Source organism: Girardinichthys multiradiatus, chromosome 6, assembly GCF_021462225.1.
Source record: "Girardinichthys multiradiatus isolate DD_20200921_A chromosome 6, DD_fGirMul_XY1, whole genome shotgun sequence".
NCBI lineage: Eukaryota > Metazoa > Chordata > Actinopteri > Cyprinodontiformes > Goodeidae > Girardinichthys > Girardinichthys multiradiatus.
In genome coordinates, this window is record NC_061799.1 from 8435343 (window position 1) to 8449134 (window position 13792).

Consider the following 13792-nt stretch of genomic DNA (forward strand, 5'->3'; position numbering starts at 1 on the left):
CTTGCCCTGCAGTCGTTGTTTTGTTTTATAATATCTGTGATGTACGTATAACTCACAGTGTTTTCACTCCTTCTCTCCTTCCGTCTCCTTTACCATTGCTAAACATGACTGAAAAACTCACGGCTTTCAAGAAGCCTACTTAATTTGGAGATGTCTGCACTTCTCCACAGAGGGGCAGCCATATTCAGCGAGGAGTTAATACCATTCTGATGTCTCTGTGCAAAAGGTCCGTAGTCTCAAACATTTTCAGATTCCTTTCAGAGAGCTCCTATCTTAGCCTAAAAATTCCTGCCAAATAGTCCTAGCTTAAGAATGATTCAGCTAGCTGCTGAGAACAACTCTGAGCGAGGAGACGATCGAAATTCTTATTGAGGAGATGTGGTTGAACAAGTTGCTAGGTGTGACCCTGTCTTCTAAGAGCTGTGATTGGTTGTTGTGAAAGACAAAAAATAAAAATGTGCTTCTAGTAACCAGTGGAGAGAAATTAACCGATCATGTAATTTTGACTGGATTCAGAATTGTGTAAGTCATGATGACAAAGCTTATCAAAATTTAATTAATTGTCACACAACATCAAAATGTTTGAACTTATATTATTTAGAAAAAAACCAGTAAAGCCAAACTGGACAGAGGAGCAGAAGCTGCAGTTGGCACAGCTGATGGAGGGGAAGAGAGGAATGTTAAAAAGTAGATTCGGTCCTAGAATCACTGGTGATCCCAGAACTTACTTGGGAACGCATTCCTGAGCAGATCCGTGCGTCGGTCTTTCATGCACCAGCCTGGAATATGAGCAGCATTAGTACCTGCTGTTATCAGAAGCTAGAGAGGAGATTGCAGCACACCAGCAAGCTTCTTCATAGACAAGTGGGCGTTAGTGGATTAATTGGGCCCCACAGTTTACAATTTTTTTTAAAAAATGTCCAAAGTTTTTTATTTCGAAAGCATTTTACAGTCTGTAAATAATATTTAAGTTCTTCTATACTATATTGTTTGTACGTTTTTTCACTCTTTATTCATGGTTGTTTATTATTGTTTCTGTTATTTAATTATCCTTCGTAATATTACCTTACTGGAGGTACACCATTAATCTGTCCTGCTGCTGAAACTATTTAATTTACCCCTAGGATGAAAAAGTTAATCGTATCTCTATAACAATAATTGTATGATTGTCATAGACGTTTATGTTCTCATATACTGGATTGTTTAGGGTGTGCAACCCTACGCGAACGAGCCGGTAGCTTTTTATTAATTCGCTGCTATATATTGTATTTATCTATCTTTCCACCATCTTCTCTGCTTAAGACACTCTGAAGCTCACTAAAAGTCCGCCTCACTACTATTAACATTTGTTCACGTTAGGAGCTCTCTTAAGGCTTAAGATGCTTTGTGAACAACATTTATCTTACCGAGGGAAAATTATAAGAAAAATCTTAGAATTTAAGAAATTCTAAGATTTTTCTTAGAAAGCCGTCACTAGGAGCTTCATTTGTTTGGTTGTAGGATTCTTTGTGAATGCAGACACTAATCATGACACTGCATTAATGACTGAGATTGTAGATTAATCATTTGAGCTGCTGACGAGATCCTTTGTGTTGCAGCCAGATCAGCAGCTAGATGCAGTGAGTTCGTGCATCTAAGAGTGCTTGGAATGAGGCCAATATGCGCACTCTCTTCCACCTCTTAAACCACTCCATGCAGGTGCGCACTGACGAAACATTGTTGACCTCTTACAGACAACACTTCATCCGGAACTTTTGTCTGTCACTGTGCGTTTTCTGCGAGGACTGAGGTAGTAAGTGGGACTGAAGTCAAACAGTTGCTACTTTGCGTTGGACCAGCCAGGTTAGGTAGTCACCGCCCCCTACTGGCTGACTTAGGGAGCTGGAGGTTGGGATGTGCAGTTCACAGCCAGGCAGATTACTGATTTACAGTTTACCGAGGGGTTCTTCTTTATGGCTTCACGATAGAACCTTTTTGTGAAAGAGATCATTGATAAGTGACCCTGCTGCTGTACCCAGGAACTTGATAATGCTGAAACCATGATCCCACAGAAGTGTTGTGCTTGTCAATACAGTCAGGATACTCAGATGAATTAAGTTCTGGGTGATATTTCTTCATGTCTTAGTGTGGACTCAGTCTGGTGTGATAGGGGCCTCAACTGGTTACAAGACGTGAAGAAGAGGTACTGACCTCGAGGCAGAATCAACCAACATTAATACCTGACATCATTGTCACCAGCTGTCGCTATGAAGCCTGAAGAAAGAACACAGAAGCTTAAAAGTGTTTGGTGAAGCTGCAGAAATTCAATGCACCGTGCAAGTTCTATAATACATGACATGAGGCATTTACACAAGAATATGTGCTCAAGGACATGCTTAAGTATTCCTGTTTTCTTTAAGATGGATCTCAGGGTACACTTTGTACCTAAAAAACAGAGGTTATGTACTTGCAAGGATGTAAGTGTTTGTGTGTGTTTTTCAGAGGGGCAGATTGAAGAATTGGGGGATTGGGTAGAGTACTACAGGGCTTTTGTAACACCCAAAATTCACTCTGTGGTATCACTGCAACCATGTTCCTAATAAAAACAGAAGAAGAAAAAAATAGATGGATTGTGTGAAGGGTACATTGAATATGCTTGTACCTCTGAGGTAGAAGAGCGCTGACGCCATCTACTGAAGAAATATTTCTCCATCAAATAAATTATGTTCAAACTCAAAGATTTTTATTGGATGTGGACAAACATCCTTCTGCTCATTTTTGTATTGATCAACTCATATTTATCAGTTTCTTTTCACCACTATTTGTTTGTCAACATTTTTCGGTATAGGTCTCAAACCAGATCAATATTGGCTGTCAAAACTTTCTTGCCAATATTAACTTCACTTTAGCACCAAAACACAAAATCTTTAGTAAAAACTCAATCTCTACAAATCCAATGCTCAACCATTTGTTTTGTTACTCTGGTTCCAAAGGCAAAATCAAGCAAATTGTTTATAGCTACAAAACCTTGTAAAACAAGAGGGTTACAAATTCTGATGATATCTCTTTGCTTTGACATCTCCTAGCTTTACTACTTTGAAGTCATCAACACAGTCTGTTACTTTGAAAATACAAATTTTAGCTGTTTTGGAAGATTGCATTTGTTTTACACTTCAAACAAAGAATATAGCACAGACGGAGTGCAAATGCAACATAGTTAGGATGCAATAAACAGTAAAAATATATTCAAGATCTGAAATAATTTGTGATTTATAATACAGACACCTTAAACGCAGATGTAATAATTGCTAAATTGTTCTTTTGTAAATCCTAACTCGGAACTGTTAGACAACAAATTAAATAAATTGAAAGTAAAAGTAGAGAAACATGTATTTTATTTACAGAGAACATTAGAAAAGAAATAAACATTTTAACAAATGTGTTTTGAGAATGCGTCATTACTGGTCCAACTATGTTTAGACCTTCACCTATAGTCGTGAGGTTGTGGATTTTGACAGAATAAATCAACAGAAATGGGTTTTCTCCATGCATTGGATGACCAGGCTCTGCCCTAATGACAGAGAGGTTCAGAGTAGAGTTGATGAGCTGAGGTGCTTCAAGGATCTGCTTGCGATGCCCTCCCTTTGGAGGTTTTCCAGGCAGGATAATGTTGCTGAAAAAATTGATGTCTGGGCTTCACTCCAGGACCTTTGACCCCCAATGACTTGATCTGAGATTAGAGTAAGATTAATGGATGGATGATTATTATTAAGACTAAAGCTTTGTATGCTACTTAGACAGCATTTGTGTTAATGGAACCATTAACACAAAATTTATTTGACAATAAAGTGTTTAGCATCTGCTAAGCCATGAAAGAGAATGTTAGATTTTCTCAAAATGGGTCGAAGAGGCAGCACATACTATGTGAACTATAGAGAACCGGCAATGGACCCCTATTGAACCCCCACAAATGAGTGAAACTACATTTGAAGAAATGTCGACTAACCATATAAAAGCTCCTGTTTGTCAGGTATTCAGCCAAGAACAGGGTAATTAAAACCAACCACTCAAGTTGTGACAGAAAGATATTGTGACTCACAGTTTCAATGCTGCAGGGAAGTCTAAACCTAACAATTCAATCTGAAAAGACTCACAATGAAAAGGGATGGCAATTAGAAAAGTTTTAATGATGTGAAATTACATGGTTATTTCTTTGGCGCTCGGACCTGGGAGGAAGACGTGAATGCTGAGAATGACATGAGCTAAGATGATCATTTGTAAGGTTTAGATTTAGAGATGTCTTCCCCCTGGGAGTGAGGAAGCCAGAAGGAGATGGGAAGGAAGATGATGGAGGAGGGATGAGCTCAGCTGACAAGTGAGAATTAACACTGGTAAAGGTCCTTCAAAAGCAAGGCGTCGGAAGGTGATTGGATGGAGAATCAGGTGGACATGATGCTGATTGGAAGGCCTGGAGATGCACAGAAGAGTCATTGGAAGGTGGAGGCAGAGAAGGTGAGTCTTTCATTCTGAATTTTCGTCTAAACTCCATTTGCCCAGCTCTTATTTTAGCACTGTTTAAAATGTCTTGACAGTGAAAAATGTGGTATTTGTAAAATTGTTAACAATTTTGTAAAATGGAATGTTGCTGAATATATTTGTTATTTTAAAAGTAACTTAGCTATTACACTTCAACTTTCATCATGGTTGGCGCAGCGCTGATGGTGTAGTCCTGGACCCGGCGACCAAATGTTTCCCCTTCTCTTTGCCCCTCTTTCCTGTCTACCTACTATTGAAAAACTGAAAAATAAAAGGCCACTAGTGCCACAAAATAAAAAAATAAAAAATAAAACTTTCATCATGGTGCCATCACCTAAACTGAAGAGGTTAGGGAAAAGTACTTACAGCTGTTAACAACAGGATATAACAAACTAAATTATTGATCAATATTAAATACGTCGAAGTTTTTATATTTCAATAGTCAAGACACACATATTTGGTTGTAAAGAATGAATACAATAGTCAATGGTCCAAACATACAGTCATGTTTAATAAATATGAATATGCTTTCCGATAAGGCTCATTAGTCAGATTTAAAGAACCTTTTGAAAATAACCTTTAAGAAGGTATTAACCATACTTTACATTAAGCCCACATTTCAGTTTAAAACATGTTTTTTTTTTGGTGTGATGGCAGGGGCAGGGCGAGGTGGGGCAGGGCGGGGCGGGGCGAGGTTAGGCAGGGCGAGGTGGGGCAGGGTTGGGCGGGGCGAGGCGAGGCAGGGTGAGGTGGGGCGGGCGAGGTGAGGCGAGGCAGGGCGAGGTGGGGCAGGGTGGGGCGGGGCGAGGTGAGGCGAGGCAGGGCGAGGTGGGGCAGGGTGGGGCGGGGCGGGGCGAGGTGAGGCGAGGCAGGGTGAGGTGGGGCGGGGCGAGGTGAGGCGAGGCGAGGCGAGGCGAGGCAGGGCGAGGTGGGGCAGGGTGGGGCGGGGCGAGGTGAGGCGAGGCGAGGTGGGGCAGGGTGGGGCGGGGCGGGGCGAGGTGAGGCGAGGCAGGGCGAAGCGAGGCAGGGTGGGGCGGGGCGGGGCGAGGTGAGGCGAGGCAGGGCGAAGCGAGGCAGGGCGAGGCGAGGCAGGGCGAGGCGGGGCGAGGCAGGGCGAGACGAGGCGAGGCGAGGCGAGGCGGGGCAAGACGGGGCGAGGCGAGGCGAGGCAGGGCGAGGCATGGCAAGTTTATCAATATAGCAAATTTCTGTAGCAAGACAATTGAAAGTGGTTGAAAGTACATGAAAAAAGAGAAAGGGATAATAAGAAAAGTACATTACAGTGGCATAAAGATCATTAAATAATTAACAAACGCAAATAATTAAAGAGAATAAAAATGAATAATCAAAATGAAAAGATGATGATAAAAAAGATAAAAAATGAAAAATTCATGATTAATGATTGATAAGAAAGCCAAAGGAAAGTTGGACTGAAAACTTTACTAATGTTTAGATAGCACAGTCAAAGGCCACTCTAAACAAATAAGTTTTTAATCTTGTACACAAAAAACTGTGATGCACTGTGTATTCTGACACATCTCTTAGAACCAGCATAGGATCAGACCACACAGGCCAAGCTTCACTCCTCATGTGTATTAATGACAATGCCACTTTTGATACATACTGACCGCTACGGCCTGGGAACAACCCACATGAGTTGCACTCTGACCCAGTCCTATTCTTTAACCCTGCTTCTAACAAATCGGTTCTGAGAACAAATTGTTTACTTGCTGGATAATATCACTCACTAACAGGTGCAATTTTGAAGAGAGTTGCATTGCTTTTCACTTCATCTGTCTGTGGTCATAATGTTATATCTGATTGCTGTATAATAATGTATAATAATGATTACATAAGTTGCATAATACAGAATCGTTCAAACAGGTGATATAGGCTACTGGTTTAGATGTGGTGATCTGTGGGAAAGCCTCCAAATGAAGTTCTCATGAGGCCCCCTATAAACGTGGAGCGGCCCTGCTTCTGTAGAAAGGATAAAGATTCAGGACCTTCAGGGGCTCCTGGAGTTTAGTGTATTTGTTCCCTGAAATGCCACTAGATGTCACACAAGCAAACATAAACTGCAGCCGACCGTGAAAGGAAAATCCTTCTTCCATTTCATTTTAAAGCTGAAATGCTCCATCATAGTTTAAAATGTGATCCATCCAGATGATTACTACAAGGAGTAAAAAAAAATAATAATAATTTGTTGATATCTGTGCGTCATCAGCTCACCGGCGGCGGAGACCACTGCGTCTCCGTCGTGCGTCAGAGCAGATCGGACTACACGGGTCAATAAGTGCACTCACCGAACCAACGATTAGTGCATTAATTGTGCCCCACAGTCAATCAATCGGTCGCGACCTGAGCGTCTCAACCCGCGCATGACCCCCTGAGTGACGCGTCTCGTCTCGCGGCTGAGAGTGTGAGGTGGCCACGGCGGCGGCGGTGTTCGGCGGGGAGGATAGCCGGAGGAGATGCGCATATCTGCAGGTCTCTAGCGCGGTCGTAAAACAAGTCTGGGAGAACCGAAGCCATGCCCGGAGTGACCAAGTACAATTTAGTGGATGACACGCACGATCTGAGGGTCCCCATGCACAACGAGGAGGTGTTTAATCATGGGGTCTGCTTCGAGGCAAAGGTAAGGACCCTCTGCAACTGATAGTAGGGTTTTTTTTTAACAGAGTGAAAGGGAAGCTCTAAGGCTGAAGCAGCAGTGGATGGTCAGGGACAGATATGGCTGTTGTTACTTCTATGTCAATCACTTTATTAGTATCTTGTTGTTTGTGCCTTTTAGACCTTAGTATAACCAGATGATCTTTTCACCATTTGGATAATATTAATTTACTTTTAAGATTCATTGTGGGTCTGTTTGGACTACAATATTTCAATATCAGAAACACTAAATGCAAAACAGCTTTTCCAACTGTTTCCTATCGCGTTTGCTCTATTTTTTGTTTTACTCACTTTTATTGCGATTTGGCTTCAGCTGTATTGTTCTGTGAATTCGTTGGAAGAACATAGAAAAGGTCTGAAATTATCTTTGTTTGACAGAAGCTCTTAACCAACGTTACATGTTGCAAAGTTCGCTAAAATAAAATCAGCCCACTGTGTCACAGCTGTTAACCTTAATTTAATGCATTATGGGAAAGAAGTATACATAACCTTAAGAGCATGAATGCCTCATGGATTCTAGACCTTCAGTTAGGCCTTGATGCTGTATAATTTGTATTTAATTTAATTAGTATGTGCGTTTTGATTAGGCTTGTTAGTTGAGAAATCTTGGAAAAACAAAAATCTTCAAGCATGCCTTAAACAGACTTTTTATTAAGTCCTGTATTAAATGTTTTTATTGGTCTGATACAGTTTTCTAATCTTAAAATTAAGGTTCTTCTTAGCTGTAAGGGGAAAATCACCATGATTAACAAAAAAATAAAGGTTTAAAAACTAGTGTGTGTGGAATTAATCCATATAATGTGTTTCACTTAGTGAATTGAGTTACTGAAATAAATGACTGATATAAATACTGAATAATATGATTGTATGCAGCACCACTAATAATTGACTGAATTGGTTTCAGTAGGGAATTCATCCCTTCTTGTAGCCATCAACAAGCTTCTGGCAATTTTCTGGCTTAAAATATGAGTTATCATAATTTTTTGTGGGTTAGTTTGCTGTACACATGGCTTTTAAGCATAGCCTATACATTTAAAACACTTTGCCAATTGTCAAGCGTGGTGGTGACAGCATCATCCTGAGGGATCATTACATTACATTGCACAAATTGGGTGGAATAATTAAGAAGGACTACCTCCAAATCATCCAATCATACCACCCCGAAAAAAGGCAAAAATGATTGATTAAAAGCCCGAAATTAATATAACAATGATGCTGTTGATGAGTAGATGTACATTTTGGACCTGGATCATACATATGTACTGTATTGATTTGGTAAAGACAGATTATCAGATGAAAATTAGGGGGGAATGAGCCTAACTGACATAAACAATATACCAAACCTGAAGTAATCCTTAAACTCTGCTGTCTTGCAGTATATAGGCAGCTTGGAAGTGGGTCGACCTGGGAGCCGAATGGAGATAGTCGCTGCAATGAGGAGAATCAGAGTAAGAATATGTGACTTCATTGAAACAGACTCTATTTAAACCTAGTGACAGCAACTGATCTGAATCTTAAACAAGCTGTCAGAGTCATTCAAGTTGTGGCACGTGCACTGAACATGTCTCCATCCCAAATGTCTGCTCGATATTTCAGGAAGCATCCACTCCATGCCGTCTTCACCCACATATCTCCTGTCACTGCACACCACACACCGGTCAGATTCAGTGATTTGTCACAAGCAGTTTAAATCTTGTGATGAAATAAGAAAAAAAAAACAAAAAAAAACGGAGAATTGTCCTGCACAAGACGAGGTCGCCAAACACGAAGCACTGCAGTGGCACAGAGCAGCACAGAGTGCAGAGGCTTTAGCTGCTTGTCAGCTGCTATATCTAATCTAACAACCAAGTTGTTGTGCCACCCAGAGGTCAGCCACATCCCCACTGACACCCAGGAAAAACCTAATCCTGCCAGCCGCTCCAGATAATGGCCATTTTGTTCTACTCTCAAAGATTTACTGTAGCAATGTTTTATGCTTAGAATGATTTTTTTCTAGTATTCTTCCTAGTCCGTAGAGACATTATTAATACAGTGCTGAAGATTTGATGACAGACTCGCCTAATATAGCTGCTCAAACAAAACAAAATAATAAAGGAAGCCACACATTGCTAAGCATAATCCAAATATTGAAGAGCTTTCTGGCTCAACATGCATTTTCCATCTATGTTGAAATGAACAAACTTGAATTCAATACTTGGATCTGCAATTTAAAAACAAACAAAGAAAATGTTTGCTGAAGCTGTAATACAAAACTAGTCAAATGTGGCTGATAAAGAAAAAAGGATGACATGAAATGCATAAACGGACAGAAAAAGGATTTTCAATGTATAATAGAATGTGACAATTCAAAGCTTGCCTATGAAAGAAAGCTGCAGTGTCTCCCAAGATGAGACAGACTGAATATTCAAAAAATTAGTTGTCCTTAAAAGCCTTCCAGGGGTTTTATAGATGAGACTCTGGGCAAACTGGCTCAACTTGTGGCAGAAGAGCCAGTGTGAGTTAGTTTCAGGCTGATGCATAAAATCGCAAACGCTCCCTGTGTTCCACTTCATCTCCCTCTGACAGCACTGTGTTGTGAGATGGATGATCCTTTAGGCCCAGTTTATGGGAGATAACGAAGACATACACACACACCCATTAAGCGATCTGTGTCCTTCACCTGAAAATATAGAACCCAGGATGCGTGTTGGAACTTCAACACATCTACATGGTGGATTAACTGGATGAGAGCACATGTCAAGAACACAGGTCACAGGCTTATAGACCAACTGCTTTGAGTTTTTCTTTTTTCTTTTTAAAAATAGAGATCTCCACCACAAGTGCTGCAAAAAATTCTTTCTTTTCTTCTACAATTAAAGATGAGAAAGACAGTTCCAGTCTACCTAAAGCCAGAATACCTTGTAGAGATATTCATTACTACATTTACACATTCTGTCATGCTGCAACCATAGAGTTCAGTATTTGTTTTTGCGATAGGTCAGGGAGAATGTTGTGAAGAAGTTTAAAGCAGGGTTAGGTTAGGAAACGATATCTCTAGCTTGGAACATCTCACAGTGTTCTGTTCAGCCTATCATCTGGGAACAGAATTAGTATAAGACAGGAGTCATAAACATTTATTAATGCAACATATCACAATCCAAACAGCCATTTTTGCCCTCTTTTTTAATCATTAAAATTATTCTAGAAGCTACATGACCCTTTGAAAGATTCAAGCTTATTGAGTTTTATAAGAACATACTGTATATGTAGTTTGTTTCATAGTTAAAGAACTAAAACTGTGTATCTAGTTTAAGGTTTCAAAACAAGAAAAATTTCTAATTTTTACGAGAAGATAATAAAACCGTTTTCCTGAATGAAACATTCCCCGTTTGTAGAAAAATGAAGACAAAACATGTAGTTTGCAGCCTAATGACGAAACAAAAGAACTAAACAGAAAATAACTCCTTGTATCATTAGTGGCATTCTATTGTGTAAGTTCTATGCAAATACAGCATTAAACAAACTGACAAAAATGTTAGAACTAGTCGTTTTTAAGTTTATACTTAATTTATACTATATTTCTCAGGTCTTTATCATTTTTGGCCAAAGTTATAAAGAGCCACTTTGCAGGGCCTTATGCACCACATATGGCTTCAGAACTGCAGGTTGCAGACCCCTGGGATAGCACAACTGCAAACCTATGAAGATATAGCTGTTCACTTAAACTGACACAGATCCAAGAAGCTGCCAGAGAGAAGCTGCAGTGATCCATTCCGTAGACAAGACAATTATTAACTGTTACACACCACAAATCTAGTAGTTGGGATGATTGGCAAGAAGAAAGCCATTGTTGGAAGAAAGCTTAAAAGAAATAAAGTTTGCAACAAGCTGTGTAGGGGATATGGGAAATGTGGAAGGTGGCTTGGTCAAATGGGACCCAGTTTTGGCCTAAATGCAAAATGCTACATGTTGCAGAAAACGAACACTATACATCACCATAAACACACCATCCTCATTATGAAACATGGTGGTGGGAGCATCATGCTGCTGTGATTTATTTATTCAGCAGGGACAGAGAAGCTGGTCAGAGTTGATGGGAAGATGAAGCTGAATACAAGACAGCATTAAAAGAAACGACTCAGAGGCTGCAAAGGACTTGAGAAAGTTCACCTTCTAGCTGGATGAGACCTACATACAGCCAGAGCAACAATAAAATTAATAAAATGGTTACATTAAAGCATATTAATGTGTTAGAACGGCCCAGTCAAAGTTCAGATCTAAATCCAGTTGAGAGTATGTGGCAAGAGCCAATATTTTTAACTTGTTTTTATTATGTGCCATTTATTGATCTATCACACAAAAATTTAAATACACTGTTGTTTGTGGTGGTAACATGGCAAAACATTTGCAAGGCCTCATAAGAGCCAGCTCTAAGTTGTTATTTTTACTAAAATGAAAGCAGAGATGACAGAATATCCAATATGTTCATGCAGAGAGGAGGAGGAGGATTTGTTTGCCCTCTGATTTCACAGAACTTCCTCTGATCAGTTAATCGTCTAAAGTTGGACTTTTTAGTTTTTTAAGCTTGATGTGTATTTTTTTCACTAATCCTATTGGATTTTTTAATGCCCATGCATTGATATTTGGAGCCAGAGCCTGCAGTGAAAGCGCAGTAGTATTAATCATGCAGAGGGATGAAAGTGTCCCACACATGTCTGCCTCCCTCTGGCAAGGCAGTTTTTGAAACCTTAAACATCTACCAGAAACTGAAACTGACAGTTTCTCCATGTTTACTCTATCCCAGATATTCCCTGTAGAGAAGATAAAAATAATCCCCTAGCAGTTTGGTCCCTTCTCTCTTTTATTTAGTTTGTTTAGGCAGATTCATCTCAGCAGTGGTATTCAACCCACTAAGTTAAATAAAATGTTGTCTTCCATCACAGTATGAATTCAAGCTGAAGAACATAAAGAAAAAGAAGGTCAACATTCTTGTATCCACTGACTGTGTCAAAGTGATTCTGCGCAAAAAGAAAAAGGTAAGACTTGGAGAGAAGAGTTGATCTGACTTTCATGAACTGATTTTGCTCCTTTCTAAACTATATTGTGTCTCTGATCGTGTGCTTTTGTGTTGCAACAGAGAAAGGGCTGGTCATGGGATGAGAGCTCCATGTTGGTGACACAGGACCCTATCTACAGGTGGGACAAGGAAGATCCCTAATCTGCCTCAAGCAAGGATCCTAATCAAAACCCATTGACATGATTTCTTGTGTTACTGTGTCTCTACAGGATCTTCTACGTCTCGCACGATGCTCAAGACTTAAAGATATTCAGTTACATAGCGAGAGATGGACAGAGCAATGTTTTTCGCTGCAATGTGTTCAAATCTAAGAGGAAGGTGAGTGGAACACCTCAGAAACTTCTAAATGCACATACTGACAATGAGAACATCTACCTGAAACAGCTTGAATTAGATGAAATCTGTAAGATAATGTAGCCTCAAATGATTCAGTCACAGGCGTGTTTTTTAAGGCTTGATTAAGTTTAAAAAAGATATTGCAACTTCAATTTGTCATATCAGGGATCCCAGCTCTCCTTAGCAAGTCTTGCCCTGCACACCACCCTCACCACCTCGACAAATGTGCAATCTTTTTTAGGTCGACCCTAATGTGTTGTCGAGCAAAAGAACAAAAATACTTGTAAGTTTTAGGATGTGTGTATGCACTCCAAATTGTACAGTAAGTACAGTAGCTTTATGCTTTTAGCTCCCTCTAGTGTTCAAGCTGGGCTGATCTTTGTAATGGCTCTATTAACTAATTAAAAAAATTAATAAAACTACAAACAGTTTAAAAAAAACTATTCTTAATCGTCATTAGCACCTAGCATCAATGTGTATAGTACCCTACGCACACAGAAACACAGATTCAACAATACTTTAGAATTCTTTCAGACAAGCGGTGACGCATTCTCAGTTTCAATGTGATAGCCCAAGGACATTTATAGATACAAGTGTTTGCTTAAATCACACACGTTTGAGAATGTCGAGTGACGGACATCAAAAGAGACCATAAGTTAGAACATATCAAGAGTATATTCGAGGTATATATCAAAAGATTTGAGCTTATTAAGACAAATACTGTAGGTGACTTTTAATATTTTGAATGAAGAGGTCACAGTTATCTTTCTGTTCATAAACCAGCTTTTAGGCTTTAGTCTGAATGAACAATAAATTAACAGTTTATCCAAACACTAATTTTAACATTTCTTCCTCATTAAAAGGTCTAAAACAAAAATAGTAGTGGTCAATATTGATACCTAGAACCACCAAAACATTTATCTTATCCCATTATAAATAATACAAAACACTGCATGCTCAGACATTGTGTTACAGGTATGACCGTTCCTATGGCAACCAAGGTTGCAGCACAACCAATTAACAGAGACTAACAAATGGAACAGAACACATCTTGGCTGATTCAGTAAATGGATAACTAGTCTTTAGTCGGAATGTAAAATAGGAGCTTATAGTTTCAAATACTTTGACACAAACATTGTTGCAGATATTCTCTCTGGGCTAAGTTAGGGCATTAGATGGCATCACATTCACCATCTCAGCTTGTTCCAGCCG

At 39.7% G+C, this 13792-nt stretch overlaps 2 protein-coding genes across 3 annotated transcripts in view; one reads left to right on the forward strand and one right to left on the reverse strand.

Moving 5' to 3' along the window:
* Nucleotides 1-5139: 5139 nt before the first annotated feature.
* LOC124869786 (vegetative cell wall protein gp1-like) lies at nt 5140-6997 on the reverse strand. Its single transcript, XM_047367909.1, has 3 exons — nt 6877-6997; nt 6748-6795; nt 5140-5723 (listed from the first exon to the last, which is right to left on the reverse strand). Exons 1-3 carry the CDS (start codon nt 6995-6997, stop codon nt 5140-5142), a joined length of 753 nt encoding a protein of 250 aa, XP_047223865.1.
* The window catches only part of LOC124870556 (carboxyl-terminal PDZ ligand of neuronal nitric oxide synthase protein-like), a 54005-nt gene continuing 46848 nt past the window's right edge, over nt 6636-13792 (forward strand). The window contains exons 1-5 of one of the 2 annotated variants that reach the window (XM_047369315.1): nt 6637-7153; nt 8565-8636; nt 12111-12203; nt 12305-12363; nt 12454-12562. In XM_047369315.1, coding sequence (XP_047225271.1) covers nt 7049-7153; nt 8565-8636; nt 12111-12203; nt 12305-12363; nt 12454-12562 — 438 coding nt within the window. In that variant the 5' untranslated portion in view covers nt 6637-7048. Of the gene's footprint in view, nt 7154-8564; nt 8637-12110; nt 12204-12304; nt 12364-12453; nt 12563-13792 lie in introns of both variants that reach the window. The other variant, XM_047369316.1, reaches the window with a different exon arrangement.